Source organism: Trichinella spiralis (assembly GCF_000181795.1).
Source record: "Trichinella spiralis strain ISS 195 chromosome Unknown Scfld5, whole genome shotgun sequence".
In the NCBI taxonomy this organism is placed as follows: Eukaryota; Metazoa; Nematoda; class Enoplea; order Trichinellida; family Trichinellidae; genus Trichinella; species Trichinella spiralis.
In genome coordinates this window covers 4,588,317-4,604,151 of record NW_003526944.1, presented here as the reverse complement: position 1 = coordinate 4,604,151, position 15,835 = coordinate 4,588,317, and the positions used below count along the sequence as shown (strand labels likewise).

General features: G+C 37.7%; 3 protein-coding genes across 3 annotated transcripts; 1 reads left to right on the top strand and 2 right to left on the bottom strand.

Annotated features, from left to right (window-relative positions):
* Window positions 1–923: 923 nt before the first annotated feature.
* Window positions 924–6,226, bottom strand: Tsp_08530 (putative PHD finger protein). The gene is given in 11 exon segments (XM_003375496.1): window positions 924–1,373; window positions 1,439–1,501; window positions 1,578–1,741; window positions 1,792–2,062; window positions 2,130–2,306; window positions 2,411–2,503; window positions 2,596–3,565; window positions 3,800–3,909; window positions 3,986–5,398; window positions 5,411–5,776; window positions 6,206–6,226. 11 exon segments carry the CDS (start codon window positions 6,224–6,226, stop codon window positions 924–926), a joined length of 4,098 nt encoding a protein of 1,365 aa, XP_003375544.1.
* Window positions 6,227–8,154: 1,928 nt separating this feature from the next.
* Window positions 8,155–10,364, top strand: Tsp_08529 (conserved hypothetical protein). The gene is made up of 6 exons (XM_003375495.1): window positions 8,155–8,293; window positions 8,355–8,456; window positions 8,526–8,681; window positions 9,035–9,252; window positions 9,514–10,160; window positions 10,244–10,364. Exons 1-6 carry the CDS (start codon window positions 8,155–8,157, stop codon window positions 10,362–10,364), a joined length of 1,383 nt encoding a protein of 460 aa, XP_003375543.1.
* A 304-nt stretch (window positions 10,365–10,668) lies between these two features.
* Window positions 10,669–15,637, bottom strand: Tsp_08528 (hint module family protein). The gene is made up of 12 exons (XM_003375494.1): window positions 15,586–15,637; window positions 15,292–15,433; window positions 14,627–15,149; window positions 13,901–14,458; window positions 12,603–12,854; window positions 12,343–12,546; window positions 12,171–12,268; window positions 11,917–12,107; window positions 11,724–11,866; window positions 11,246–11,421; window positions 10,947–11,178; window positions 10,669–10,725 (listed from the first exon to the last, which is right to left on the bottom strand). Exons 1-12 carry the CDS (start codon window positions 15,635–15,637, stop codon window positions 10,669–10,671), a joined length of 2,628 nt encoding a protein of 875 aa, XP_003375542.1.
* Between the last annotated feature and the right edge of the window lie 198 nt (window positions 15,638–15,835).

Genomic DNA, 15,835 nt, shown 5'->3' with positions numbered 1-15,835 from the left:
AACAAAGTTCACCAAGTTCTGTATAGCTGTGAAATTTGAATATCGCATTTCAGAAATAATTGAAACAAAATTCAATCGCAAAATATCCCTCTTCTCTCACAACAGTCAACAACAAGAATAAAGCACACCAAACAATGCACGAATAATTAATTACAAGAAATTTCAAAAAAAACCACGGAACAAATCGCATACACTGAATGGGATATCAATCACATCATACATGTTAAACGAAATGCAACAAACGCAACTAAAATTTTTTACTTGTATCACAGTAATGTCTGCACTTTTTTTTAGTATACGACGACGACAACGACCACATACGCCGCAGCAGTAGTAGTAGTACGTGTAAAAAAAGCAACACGATGTACACAAGCAAGTAAGCCTACAAAATATCAAAACACAAAATAGCAAAAAAAATAATAATAAACTGAGGCATCTCTCTATATAATGTAGTAAAAATAACTAAATAACCTATGCTAATAGGATATAAGAATAATAATGAAAACGCGTATTTTCATAACAAATTCGGGGGGTATTGTTGTTTTACATACACGCAGAAATGTCAACAGAAAAACAAAATAATAAAAAAATTATATACATACATGTGTTTGAACAAAAAGTGTAAAAAAGCTCATCTCCATTTGCATCAGATATGATAGAAAAATGTCTGTAGAGACGCACCGCAATTTCGAATTTGTGAAAAGAAAAAAAATTACCAAATCGAACTCGTTCGCATGGAAAGAAAAAGAAAACAACAGGAAACGTTTCAAAAGCGGAATCTCCTGTTCGATTGGATTAATGGAAAATAAAATTGAAAAAAAAAATTAGAAATACAGATTAAAAAAGAAACGGAATCAGAAAAAGAGGGTGGGGCGGGAACGCAATTTCGAACAGATCTGAGATCGAACAAAAAAAAACGACTACTACTGCTGCCGCTGCCGTTCAATGCATTCCCCTTCGTTCAATTCGAAATTGCCATCCAAATCCCCTCCTCTTCCCTCAACAGCAGCGGATGCGCACTGTTCTACAACAGCAGATACCACCGTTGAAGATGCACCAGTCGCTTTTTTCTTCTTGCCAACGCTGCAGCTGTAACCACCGTTACTGTCGTTGTTGTTCACCACTAGGCTCATATCAACGGAGCATGTCTGCTCTTGTCGGGAAACTTTTGCTGGAACAACATCGTCAATAAACAACATGGGTGATTTTTTCCATTCATTGAACTGACGATAAATATTAGCCAAATTATTCTTTTCCACCGCTTTATGATCTTCTTCTGATAACGATGGTGAAGCTTTTTTTTCTTCATTATTTCCCGTACTTTTCATCGGAAGTACAACCAACTGCACATTACAGATATCCTGATATTTGTCCTTTAAAAAAGAAAGAATCATCATTTCAATACGAAAACAGTCTAAACACAAGCACGTGCTTTCACCTTTCTGTTTTGGTCAAAATTTGTGTTCGATGCATTCGCCGTCTGCATTTCAAAGGTGCCATTCTAAATGCAGTTACACATTTTATTATTATTCCATGATGCTATTTCTCATCCAATTAATAAATAAGTAATCGTTTACCTGATCTTCATTCGCTGACAAGTTCAAATTATCAGATGTTTCCAAACTGCAAGGAATTGCAGGTGTGGTCAAATCAGGAAGAGTAGATCTTTCAACAGGCAAAGTCGGTACGCCGCCGCCAACCGGGTTGTTGAAATGCAACGCCAACGATTTCAGCATGTCATCTGCAACAAGGTGAAATTGATCACATCCAAACGCAAAATTCCAACAATACCCCAATGCTTACAGCTCATATCCGGAAAAAATGATTTCGGTTTCTCCAACAATGATGGGGGTGGTGGTAGTGGTGAGGGTGGGGGTGGTGGTGTGTTGTGTTCTTTGTTATCACTGACATCGCCCTCGTTGATCTGCTTTCGATGCTTATACTCGTCCAAAGAGAGCTTCCTTTTCGGTAAAGCAGCAGCGTTGGCGTGAAATTCGCTTCTCGAATACCCACTGTTACCAATCTGATTCAACGTTTCAATATTAATCATCTTTTGACGTGCCTATAAAATGTATTCGATGGACTAAAATAATCAGAAATATTATTATAAAAGTGCAAACTCAAAATACCTCTTCTGTCGTTTTACTACTATTAAGCGCTGCTGCTGCTGCTGTTAACAGCAAACTTTTATCCCACGGAAATCGTTGTTGAACAATACTTAATTTACTGTCATTATTATTATTATTATTATCATTTGTACATTGTTCACGATGAATTTGCAAGTCGGTCTTTTGCTGGAAAACGTGCTGAAAGAAAAAATGGATAAAAATTTTTGCCCTCTTCTCACTACTATTACTACTATTACACCACGCCATTCTATTCTGTATGCAACGCAAAACAAAAAATATACCCTCACCTTGTCGTTGTTCATATTCGACATCAGATCAGCTTGCTGTTCGACAACTTTTTCAATCAATTCACCAACACTATCTTTCGCGTGTTCCTGAAAAATTGATGGGCACAAATGAAGCAACAGCCGGAGGGGTGGGGTGAGGAAAAAACAAAACCAAAAAAAAATTTTTTTTTTTAACTCACCGAGTTCGGCTGGTGGAGATTGTCCAAAATGTTCACCACTTTCGTCGACTCGCCCAAGTCGCCGCCGTCAAATGCAGAATCTGCACCACGGTCGTCGTCCGGCTTTGCAGCTTCCACTTGTTTTGTTCGATTCAACAACGCCACGTCACCCAAGCTTCGACGACGCGGTTGCTTTTTCTCCGGTCGACGGTCGGCCGCTTGCTGAGAACCACGTTTCCGTTGCAACTTCTTCTCCTGCTCTTCCATCCAGTGGATGTACTTCATTATCGACTGCATTTTCCTCTCTTCCCGGGTCGACGTTTTCGTCCTCTCGTTCGGCAAAGTCCAGTCGACCCCGCCGGCACCAGACTCGCCGCTAGTCTCCTCGACCTGCCTGGAATACCAGTAGTCTTTGCGGAGACGTGCCAGCTCGATGCTACCTCGTTTCGCCTTCGACTCATTTCTCTGCTTTTGTCGACCCTGCTGCTGCTGGTTCGGCTCGTCGAATGCTGCTGCTGCTGCCGGCTTCGACCGAGCCGACGACGTCACCGGTTCAGCTTCATCGTCGGCAACCGCTTCCGCATCAGCAGCACCGACCCCCCTGCCGACAACATCCCTACTGTCCACGTCGGCATTGCCTTCGCCCGTATGTTTCACCGTTGTCGTACTGTCGACGCTGCTTTTGTCTTTCTCTTCAACATTGTTTCGACGAATCAGATTCGTGTCGAAACGCCAACGCAATTTCAATTTTTCCCTTTTCGCTTTACGTTGCGTCGGCTTTTTCACGCCGGCTTTTGCCGCTGCACAACCCTTGCCACCACCGGATGCTGCGTTCAATTTCCCTTTGCCCTTATTTTCCTCTTTGTCGTTAATATGCTGCTGTGCGAGTTTACCTTTCGAGCCAGCACGCTTTTTAAAACCGTCCACCAGACAAGGCTTTGAACGTAAAGTCGGATGAATCGAAAAACAGCTACACGTAACAGGAACCGAACTGAAAATACCCATCCAATTCAACAATTTCACATTCAATAATACACTTTCATTTATAAATGTAGAATCAAAAAAAATATATACGCTAAGAAAATATGCATTGAGATTATACTTGAATTTTCCATTATAAATAAATATAATAATGAAATTATTTTTAACAATTTTATCAACTAAGAAAATTTTATTTTAAAATGAAAAGAAAAACCATTGCATTTCAAAAATATACATTACGCACCTCTTGGTATAATCGTAATCGAATGGTATGGTAATTTCAACCATTTCAGAAATGTCAGCCGCAGCAACGAGTACAAAACGCAGTTGTCCGTTGTGAACAACCGTGTGAATCTGAAATAAAATGCGTGAAATTAATTATATAATACTTATGATTGAAAAATCCAATCCAAAACACAACATCGCATACTTGACTATTGGGATGACATGATCGACGTAAATGGGCAAAATCCGTGTCCGAAGCGTCGACGCACAAATCAACCGGCCCAGTGGAGCCGTTCACTTTCAAATCTTGGAACAAAAGCCACGGCGACGACACCACTCCGTTGGCCAAAATATCCTGCTTATCCCGAGCCAAATGAGGCTTGAGGATGCATTCGGCAATCGGTTGACCGGACGAAATCTTCTTCAACGCGACCAAACCGTGCGTCTGAACGGCCACGAACATCGCCTTGCACAAACTTTCAGACGGCAGCAAGTCCAGTATCTTTTTCGCACCCTGCGTATCAGTGAGGGAATCGAGCCACTGGTCCAAGCTGAGTTCGGCAGAGTCGTTTTCCCTTTTCGGTCGCCCACGACAGCCCCAGCTCCCGCCGCCGCCGCTACCTTTGCGAGTTCGATTCCGAGCACGTTGCTTCAATTTCTTCATCTGTATCAATTTCGCTTCTTCCAAACTCAAAGGCAACGTCCTCGGATCGCACAGCTCGCAGAGATAATTTTCCGGTATGCGGGACATTTCCAAACCGACGCAGTCGCAGTGCTGCCACACCTCGCACTTGTCGCACTGGACCATGAACTCGTCGTTGTGAGTCATTCCGCAAAAGCAGCGCGTTGTGTAATCTTCGCCTTCCCAGTGGGGTTCACTTTTACCGCTTGAAATGGTGTTCCGGCGCAAAGGCTTCTCGATCGGCTTTTCCAACGCCCTCGGCTGAAATTCGCCGAAAAAATTTTCACCCAAATCACCGTCATCAACGTCACCGTTGTTCGATTCGACCGTTTCCAACTTTTCCACTTTCACCGGTATATTTGACTGCCGCTCTTCATCCGATGCAGAATCGGCCGGCCGTTTGAAGCTATTTGCATAACTGTTGCCTTCGCTGTGGCATTTCGACCGTTTCACCAAATCGCCCAAAGGAGAGGCGGGTTTCGCTTTGGGGACCATTTTATTACTCGACTTCATTTGCAACAATGGTAAGAATCTGTCGCCCAAAATTGGCGTAAAACGCTGCTGCTGCTGCTGCTGTTGTTGTTGCTGTTGTTGTTGATGCTGTTGTTGATGAACTTTATTCAAGGGTTCGCTAATATTGGATTTGAAAAAATCTGCAACTTTTCCAACATTTCCTGCTGGCTGTTCAGCAGCAGTTGGCTGCTTCAGTTCACGACCAATTCCGGGAAAAGTTCGTGGAAAGCCAAACGATGACGAAGACAGCTTTTTACAAAAACCGGAGATGAGTGAACTGTTGTCGTTGGGAAAAAATTCTGCTAAATTAAAACTACTTGGACTGCCAACTTCGGGAAAAGATAGCACACCGCTGTCAAATGGCAGACCAGCGCGACTGTCGGGAAAAGTTCGCAAACGGCACGGCGCAAAAGTGGCGCTTTTCTGTAAATTAACGTTAGCTGCTTTGAAAGCCTTCGGCGTGGAGTCTGAAAATGCCACCTGAGCACTGCCGTCAGATGACAGTCGTGTAACTGTTGGAATGTGGGCCGGCAAAGATTTTGCCGCCGTCGTCGATTCCAAATGACTAAAAGGTAATTTCTGCAAAACCTTTGGACTTCTAATCGGTCTAGAATTATCTGACTTCTGGCTGTTTGAATAAGTGTGAAGTTCACTTCTCCATAACAGTTCGCCGGGTTTTTGTGAAAATACAGTATCCGGAGCTCTAACAGGAGGAATTAATTGATGTGCACCATTTAACGAGTTCATGTTCACCATGTTCAGAGTATATTCTTTCCTTCCAAAAACACTACCAAGCACTTCCTACAAAAATTTTGTTTCTATTAAAATAATTTTAAATAACAACTACAGTTTAAACAAAACTTCAAAGTTTAAACAAAACACACTTTAAACTACCTGCAAATCTTAAACCATATATTACAGAATTAAAAAATAAAAAATAATTAACAAATACATTAAAAAATAAAACTGAAAAATTTTCTTTAACTATTTTATAACTTTAGCAAAAAAAATTTCCACTTTCAATTTCATTGAAAAATTTGTCACAAAAATACTTGCTCATCACAATACCGTACATGTCACTCATAAATTGTAGCATACTGTACATATAAAATAGAATCCTAATACAATGTCCGAAACTGGATTGTACAATTTCAAAATCTTTAGAAATGTTTACGACTGAAGTAATGGACGAAAAGTACAATTTAATTTTTTTTTAATTTTGTTAAAAACATGCAGACTCAAACCACGCATTTCAAAAACTTATACAATTTACAAGCAATTGTCATATTAACCGAAAAACATTAAAAGAATGCATATCAAAATCATCACATTGTTAACACTGCCCAAACAAATTTTAGTTTGAAAAAATTCATATTATAAAACAACTAAATAAAAAGAGGCATGCACAAAGGAAAAAATTCAATAATCATTGCAATACTTCAACTACTAAATGTTGTAAAATATAGTGAAAATGAAAAATGTTTCACCCCTGACTGCAGAAATAGTCGTCGAATGGTATTATTTTTACTTTTAAGCATCGAAAATACTCCAGAAATACCTACAAAGTGATTTTCAGCCTGGACACAAATTAATGTAAGGATCAAAAAAATCTCGATGCTATATATATTGTACGTCAAGAATTTGAAAGAGAATTATATAATTTTGCTGCAGTCTGATAACAATTTCTGAAATGTAAAAAAGACATCATGAATAAAATGAAGCCCACTTAGTCAAAACTTTCAAAAACCAACAGCTATCTTCGATGATACCGGTCTTTTTCATTTTTCGCATAAATATACCCAACAACAAAAATAATTATAATAATACTGATAAACATTACGTTGAATTTCTTTAAAAAATTTGAAAATAGCAACACCTTGAATTCTACATAGCAAAGCGTAAAAGCATAGTTAAATGTAATTCGTTTGACAGTTCGACTTGCATTGTGAACATCGTCGGCAAAATAAAAATAACAATACCCAAAAATGTAGTGTAGTTAGTTCTTATGCAAAAGTACATTTTGCTTTGTAATTTATAAAGCGTAACAAAAAAGTTATTCGCCCAATTACTTTAATTAAACAGCTACTTTGTCCATTGGGGAATGCAAAAACTCACCATTATAATTAATATGGTAAAAGATTTATCGACTATTCATATGCAGACAAATTAAAAATAAAAATTCAACAGAATGGAATACTCTGCTTCCGAGCTACGCCGCTTTCTTACAAAGCTACGAGCAAAAGCTTCTGTACTCCAATGTTTTACGATAAAATTATAAGTAAGTTCAATTTTTTACTGTATAATACTGTATCTGTAATTGCATGCATGAGAGAAAAATTAATAAAACAATTGTTATATGATTATATTGCATTTTCCTATGATAATAAATATTTCCTTTCGATCAAGAATTTTCAGGGACTACAACGGAGCAATCTAACGCACATCCACTTTCTACAGTATGAAAATATAGTAGCGACATATGAATTTTGTAGCAAGTGTTGCGCAGGGCATGAATTTTGAAATATAATTCAAAATTATTTTAAAAAAAGCACTTTTCAAGCACAAAAGAAATTTTTTCATAATGTTAATCCTTCAAATGGAAATCTGCGCATTCCTTATACTTCTTCGAATTAGATAGAAACTGTTATCAAATAATAAAAATAAATTTTTAGTTATTTATTTGTTAAATTATACTGAACGTTTTATTTTGTTTTAAAAAATATCAAAAAATCATTCCACTTTCGACTGCATTTGAAAATTTTTATACCTTATGGACAAACATATTTATTTCAATGGTTGTGTAATGAAATATCATTCCTAAAAGCGTTAAATGTTTCAGTATTCAATATCAAAAGAATTGCTTCTAACTGAATTTTTCAACTTATTATTACTGCACACTATTATTATACATGCTACGTTCTTACTGTTCTACAGTAAGTAAAGTTTTGCTGCGAACGTTGACATTGCTTGCAAGTTAATTATTGTTGTATTAGTTGTACTAATTTGCATAAAATCTTTCAGAATACACGCACTCACAAACATATATATATATATAGGGTTTTAAGAAATGATCGCAATTTCAGAAATTCATATTTTCCCTTGTTGATATTATGATGATGTGAAAACACAAAACGCTTGCTTGTCAGTCTGTAGCTGACGTTTGTTCTTGCCAGTAAAAAATGCAATGCGATGATATCAAGGAAGGTTTCTGGTGTCCAATTTGCAAGCACAACTGCTACAGCAGTACACAGCTTTATGTTCACTTCAGCACAGTACATTGCAAAGTATCCAAAGATGTTCCTATTTCGCAAATCAAAGGTAACGAGTGATTTTGTAAAATTATGCATTATTTGAATAAGATTGTGCTGTTCTTATGCAGACATGTTCGATCGTGCCAAACAACGTATTTTCAAAAGTGATGGCTTCATCGAATGTCTGGAAGCAAGTGTTGTCAATAAAAGCTCCATATGTCAAGAATTAGGTATTGTGCATGGATGCAATTTCTTCATAAAATATGTTCCACATTCATAAAATTGTTTTTCACTCTCAGGCGTGACGACGTCGCAAACGAGATATTTTAAAAAACTACGCCACGAACACGTCGACATTTCAGTGGCCGAAACCAACAAGCTCGTTATACGTTTGGATAAGCTGATCAACAACGAGTATCCGATGGATATCAACAAACGAAAAGGTACATTCGAAAGTAGGTGTTTGGTTTCGTAACGTTTCGAACGTCGTTTGAATTATAATATTCATCAACAATGATGATGGTAATATTTTGCGAAATTGTTTCCATTAAAAGAAAGTTTTTTTCAGTTTTTGAACAGACAGTCGTTCCTTGGATAAGCAATGACGACGTGAAACTGTGTCAGTTTTGTGAGGTGAAATTTTCACTTACTCGTCGACGTCACCACTGCCGACTGTGCGGGAAAATATTGTGCAGTGATTGCTGTATATTCATATCGCTCGATTTTGCCAGTAACTTTGTCGATCAAAAATTCTTTGATGATCAACAGAAGTTATCCGTTTGAAAATTTCTTCTATTCTAATTATTAGAAAAGTTGACCAATCCAGCTTTCGCAGCCGCTTACAAGTTGGAAAAGTTGAATATGTCGATGAATATGTCAAACACTGATACAGAATCGGATGATACATCATCCAGTGAAAAAAATCGGATCTCCAGTTTGACAGAAAAAGCGGGTCAGTTGTTTGGGAGTTTTACCAAGTTGAGGAAGGAAAATGTGGAAAATAGCAGCAGTAGCTTGACTGGGAAGGTAAAACAACAACAGATCACAACGTATTGCATAACTGAATAATATTCCAATTGGTATCTCTGTTTTGAAGGAAGCGGATTTTCGGATAAGAATTTGCAATTGTTGCGCGTTATTGTTGAACCGACGGGAACAACAGTTGGAAAGATGTTCAACATCACCGATGATTGTCGAACTGTACGAAGTAATGCTATTAAAATGACCAGTGTAGTGTGACATGAAACAGTAGAAAAAAAATATATCTCTAAACGTACTCTATTTCAGAGTCTTCAATCGTACGTAGCGGAAGTTGAAAAGTTGCATCCAACTTGTGTACAAATGGCGTCCAGTTTAGGGTATGTATCTCCTCGTTTAAGCAGCAACATCTGCAACTTGCATTTGCAGCAATGGCGAATCTCTGTTCGAGCTCGAATTTGCCCATCAAGTACGTTCCAAGTTGGCCACCTTGCTTCAACAAGTCGACAGTGTCAGGTTGGTGTAGAGCCTAGCGTGAACGAGGATCATTGTATTAACCACCGCCTCTCATGTTGTTGTTGTTTTTCCTCAAGTGACAATATTTGCAAGTTGAATGTCGCCAGTTGCAAGCCAAAGCAACAATTGCTGCAGCGCAACGTGCGCATGGCAATGGTCACTTTGATGCAAAAAGTCGCCTCAAGCACGCCGACACTGCCCAGCGAAAGTGAATACAAAGTTCTGAACGAACAGTACCGGGAAAGGATGCGCAAAGAATTCGAAGAAGGTAGTCGACGGTATGCAGAGATGATGGAATCTCGTTTGGAACGCATCGGTGGCGACCGATCCAGCATCTCATCCTCCACCGACGGTACAACAAAGCATTTGCTTGACGACGATTCGGCCACGGATTTCGACGACATCGAACCACTGAAACAGCAAATTTACCTGATCAAAGAGTATAACTAACTAACTAACTATTCTACTGCTCAGCCGACGAAAGCTGACATGCTTGAAACGAACAATTTTTTTTGCTTTACAGGTATATAAAACAGGCGGCGATGTCTGGAAATTTGCACGAAGTTAACGTTCTGCAAACGAATTTGCATGAGCTCGAAGAAGAATTGACGTTGCAAGAAACTAAGAACAGCTTCAACCGATGAGAGCAACTGTTATGCAAACATACCACCGCACACAACAAAGGTCAACTTTTTTTTATTTTTTGTCGCCTTTTTATCTCAAAAAGGCGAACAATAAAAATAATACATATTGCTGATTTTAGAAATCACATCATCAAAAGAAAAAATCGCTTCGTCAACGATGCACCGTTATGTGTACAAATACGCATAAATAAATAAGTAAATAAATGAACGCACGCATACATATATATATATACGTATACCCACAGAATATACACATACACACATATATATACATATGGGTGTGTACGTTCATTTATTTCCTTATTTATTTATTTGTATTGAATATAAATCCCGAAAATGAAGTTGTTAACAATGAAGTCTGCTGAAATTTCACCGCATATTTCAAAGTTAAAAATAATAACAAAGAAGAAACACGACGTCGCAGTTAAGCCAAACCAAGGCACAATAGCACAATTAATTGTGTTAGCAAAAAACCTTAACGACACCTTGGGAGGCTTTGTATCACAGAATGCGACACTACAAGATTGAAAAAAAAACATTATCAGTTAAAATTTATTTGGGAAAGAAGTCGCTTGTTTTAACCTTTTCTACTCTTGGTGTGGCCGCTGATGTGAGCATGTTGTCACTTTGCACGGGATTTTGCATTGCAGCAGCAGCATTTCGGCCAGCGGTCAAATCACTGCTGTCGTGTCCGACAGCAGTTTCATTCTCTTTTCGCTGCAATTGTTCGGCAAAGTGGAAATCATTCGCAGGTTCTTTTATCCTTGCATAAGGACCTCCTGCCTCTTCGCTCAGCGACATGGCGAGCAGAAAGCTGAAGAATAAAAAGCATACTTTACATTCCGCCAAGCTGCGAATGGAATAGAATGTACTGTTGTTACTCGTTTTCAATCTGCTTGCTGCCATCCTGCAAGCATTTCTCTTCACTTTTCGCCTTTGCCAAGCGGAATTCGGTATCTACAAACTGGCTATCACCGTCGATCGTGTCCAACGTTTCCCAAACATAGTCCGTTTCTTTCAAAAATCCTTGATCGGTCAAGAGCAAAAATAAAGTTCCCTAGATGAAGCAAACCTTTTACAAATAAAACTTCCAAATTTATACTGTTGTTGTGCAACAAGATAAATTTGTTAAGTCATTCTTCAAATTCACAACTATAATGAAAATAAATATTGATGACGACAAAATTCTAATCAACTACTGTGATACGCAGTAATCAATTCAAATTTATTTCTATGTAAACTAATAGGACTCAGCTCGCTAACTTACAATGCAATTATACATTCTACAGTATTAATTAACACAATAAGCATATTACAGTGCAAGTTTCAATATGAGAAGAAAAACAAGCATTTGCTTACTTCATGTTTCGTAATGACTGAAAAGTGATTGTTTCGAAAAAACACCGCCAACTCATCTTCCAACAGTTCTCTCAACAGACTGCTCAGACCGTTTTGACTAAGCTGACTAGCAGATTGTTCGAGGAAGCTTTGCAAGAAGAAAGCTATAGAAAAAAACAATTATAACATACTCTAAATAAGTGAAGCAATTTACCATTAACGTTTGACAAAGAATCGTCTTCATTAGTTTGAGCGACAATTTTCTCCACTAGCTGATTGTAGCTGAGATCGGATACAGCTAACATAATTTCTGGGTCTTCGGGTTCGGGAAGCCAGCCATGGCACAACCGTATATTCAACAAATCGAACACAATACATTCCGAAGTGTATTCAAAGTCAAATACTCTAAATTTTTCCAGAATAAAAATTAGAAAAACAAACAAATCGATTTAATGACAACACTCTTACCCACTGAACTTTACATTCACGTCTAAACCAGTGCTCAATTTCGGTAGCACGGAAAAAGCATCGAACAAATTCTGCTCAAAATCTTGCCTATGATTACCCTATAATACGAGAAACAAATGCAAAACTGCCTCACTACTGATTATTTCAAGTTTGTAAAAGAATAAAATCTTACATTAAAGCCAAACTGTATAAAAGTTTCACCAATTTGATTCATAAGCTGACGAGCTGTGACCAATTCCGTACCGGGCGGTAGTGTGAGTCGACCTCGGAGAAACAATAAATTAACGATAGCCAACAGGGGACATGGACCATTTTCGTTCTGTGTAATAATTGGAACAGATCGTCCATGCCAAATTATCCATTTCACGTGATGAATCTAAATAAAGACAAATTGACCCAAATAAGCATCAACTTTTTCACTGCAGCAATTACTAATTCATCAACGGCACTAAAATCTTCACTCTGCGTATCCGCAACATCTCTGCTCTGCTGGGGTTGCAATTCTTCAGCTGGAGCGTTTGTTTCGATTGCATTCAAATTCTCCGGTTCTTCTGCACCATCTTGAATAGCAGCTGCTAGCTGTGACGACTGCATCTCCGTTTCATTCTTTGATATGGGAGTAGAGAGAGAAGAATCACTCATGAAAAGACAAACGGAAAAATTGCCACAAAAATTGTTCAGAATCTAAAATAAAACAATAAGCCCAAATATAATCGTTTCATATGACTAAAGAAATAAATTTCATTCGAAATGAAAACTTGTGCATAAACAAAGAAATAAATATCTTAAATGCTAGTGTCCCTCGATATTCAACTGTCAGAGCACTCAACAAAGCATTATGCTTGTCAAAAAACGGACACTACCTCAACACAACGCTGATGGAAGAACTGCAATATCAAAAACAATGAGTAAGTTCATGACGCACAAACAGCTACAGTAATTCGTCACAGTTTTCAGGTATTTTACAACGGGCGAATATTCAGCAAAGGCGATAATTTAAATACTCTATTTTGATTATATTCATAAATTTATTATTAATTTTTTGGCCTTCTTTATTTTTTTTATGTGATATACTGCATTTTCTCTATGGAAACTGCATGTTAAATAAATAGAATAACATTAAGCTATTAATCTTTGCTAATTTCCGCTTTTGTCGAAAGCGGGTTTCGCAGTAGTAAAATCAATACTTTTCACGTACAATTTTCAATTATACTATACATTCGTACGTAGAAAAAACGCAAAATAAAATGTGTCACAAATTCCTACAGTATGCGAAAATACATACAGTATTCATAATAGATGTTTAAGATTAAATTTGATAAAATGTTTTCGATTTTGATAATTGCTCTTCAAAAAGTAAAAAAAATATTGTTAATAATTAATTATAAATATCATTTTAATTTTTGTTTTGTTTTTTAACATTATTGCCTTATTATCACCAGTTACTGAGTTTCATCTATTTACATTTTATGGACGTAACGACAAACGCTGTTCGCTCGTGTATCTGCATATTGATATTTTATTTGTTTTTAAGAAATACAGTTTGGAAATAATTAAATTTCTTGTCACTGATTTAAAACAAAGAAATAACAATTCGCATGGCTGTTAATGAAAAGAAAAGTAACCGCTTGAACAAATAAATACATTGCAACAACAGTATAATAAATAGAATAAAATTATCATCTGAGAATCGCGCCGCTTTGAAAAAGCTACGCCACAGTCATCGATACTGTCCAGTGCATCAGCTTGTACAAAGATTTCAAATAGATCTCAGAAATTTGGTCAAAAGTAAAATCGACCAATGGCAGTGTAGTCGAACTGACTGGCAGCTGGATGAATAATGCATTGCGTAACATTCGGCTAATATGTCGAATGGAATTATGAAACAACTTTTGCAAGGCGTGACTTTCACATGTACTATAACAAGAGACTACAAAATCGTTGACCACAATAGTGCCTTTTTCGGTCAGGGGTGAAAAAATGCCACGCAAACGTCGTTGGCTAATAGCGACAATTTTTTCCGTCTTCACCAAACCGCCATACGCCATCAGTACACACTCATCCTGCTCAGCTTTGTGTGCAAATTTTGAATAGCGATTGACAGTTGCTTCCAATTTTTCAGCAGGCAAAATTCCACGCCGGCACGGAACAATTGGAATCAAATGATTCGGTGTCAACGACAAACTGCGATTCGTCTCCGTTTTTATAATAATAAAATCCACTTCAGCTGCGGGATCATGATGAAGCATTGAAAAGATCGGCTGCTGCTCAACTGGATCGACAAAAACCTGAATAGAAAAACCGTCAAAAACCATGACAGTCAATTCACTGCGTGCAAAGACAAAGTTATTATTATTTCAGTAAATAAGATTAGATGTGAAAAGTTAGTGCAAGTTTAGCAAAAAGAATGTTAACTGACGACTGAGTTGGGAAAAAATTTGGAAAAATGAATTTACTATATCATCGAGCTGCAGTTGATCCATTCTAATTTGAGAATGGGTGGTTCGTACATGCATATCAGCACTGAAACAACCACCGCCTATAGGATTCGTAGCAGATGGAATGGGATTGATCGCCGAGTTGACAGCAGCTCTCGGGATAAACGGTCCACAGTAAGAGCACGGCTGCCACTGGCCAGGAGCTGAATGTTCTGACGAAGATGCAGACGAGGCTAAATTGGTTGCATGTCTATCTTGAAGATTTCCGTCCGCCTGAACTGCACCACCACCACCCGCGCCAGCACTGGATATCCGTGGTACTAATGCATTGTCAGCAATGACGGGCTCGCCAGTGAGTTGTTTTTCTGGCAAAGATGTGGGACTGACTTCGACACTATTGACAGCACTGTTTTCACGATTCTTTTCCAACAGCCTCTGACACGCTTCATCACAAAGTATGCCCTCTTCAGGTGGCACCGAGCCCTCTGGTAATGTACCATCGATACAGTCTAGTTGGCAAGAAGTTATCAAATAGCCATGCCTGAATGAGTTTCAATTGAGGCAAAATTATAACATAATTCTATTCCACAACTGCTTGCAACAACTGGCTACATGAAAAATGCTGTTGCAATGAAAACTGCATTTTCAAAAAGAAAAAATATCAATAATCAATAATCACTCACTCAACAGCTTTGATCTTCTTGACTATTCTTACTCCATCACTTTGATGAGCCAAACGAAACAATTTAACAAAAGCTGGTGCGTAGTCATCACGAGCAAGATACGAATATGGCAATCGTTCTTTTTCGTTTAAAGCAGATTGAACTGAAACAAGACAAACAAACCCACCTCATTAGTGATGTCAGAGAAAAAATACAATAAATAGTGTCTTTAAACAAACATGCTTGCATTGCAAAAAATTATTCTTTTTTTATTACTACTGGAAAAGTATTTCCAGTTTATGAAAAATTTATTACTTACTATTATCATGGTACACATTTTTGTAAACACAAATTTGAACTTTTCCATTTCAACTTATTAAACTAAAATTAGTGAAAAAATTCACAAAAACTTTTTAAAAAAGCATCAATGTCATAAGGTAATGAGGTCATCATTGCACGCGTATTAAAAGCATTTTTTGACCTTTTAAAATTTACCAAATTTGTGTGTAATTGCTTTGAACAATAAAAAAAAGTTCTCTAATCAAAAAATCGACTTATCAACATT

Coding starts and splice junctions, on each gene's coding strand:
- Tsp_08530 (XM_003375496.1), bottom strand. CDS start 6,226: ATGCGTGGTTTGAGTCTGCAT. Junction 5,777..6,205: donor TGCGTGGTTTGAGTCTGCAT/GTTTTTAACAAA, acceptor AAATTTTTGTAG/GAAGTGCTTGGTAGTGTTTT. Junction 2,504..2,595: donor ATCTCCACCAGCCGAACTCG/GTGAGTTAAAAA, acceptor TCAATTTTTCAG/GAACACGCGAAAGATAGTGT.
- Tsp_08529 (XM_003375495.1), top strand. CDS start 8,155: ATGCAATGCGATGATATCAAGGAAGGTTTCTGGTGTCCAATTTGCAAG. Junction 8,682..9,034: donor ACGAAAAGGTACATTCGAAA/GTAGGTGTTTGG, acceptor TCTAATTATTAG/AAAAGTTGACCAATCCAGCT. Junction 9,253..9,513: donor GCAGTAGCTTGACTGGGAAG/GTAAAACAACAA, acceptor ACTCTATTTCAG/AGTCTTCAATCGTACGTAGC.
- Tsp_08528 (XM_003375494.1), bottom strand. CDS start 15,637: ATGGAAAAGTTCAAATTTGTGTTTACAAAAATGTGTACCATGATAATA. Junction 12,269..12,342: donor TTATACAGTTTGGCTTTAAT/GTAAGATTTTAT, acceptor CTCGTATTATAG/GGTAATCATAGGCAAGATTT. Junction 11,179..11,245: donor AGCAAGCAGATTGAAAACGA/GTAACAACAGTA, acceptor TTTATTCTTCAG/CTTTCTGCTCGCCATGTCGC.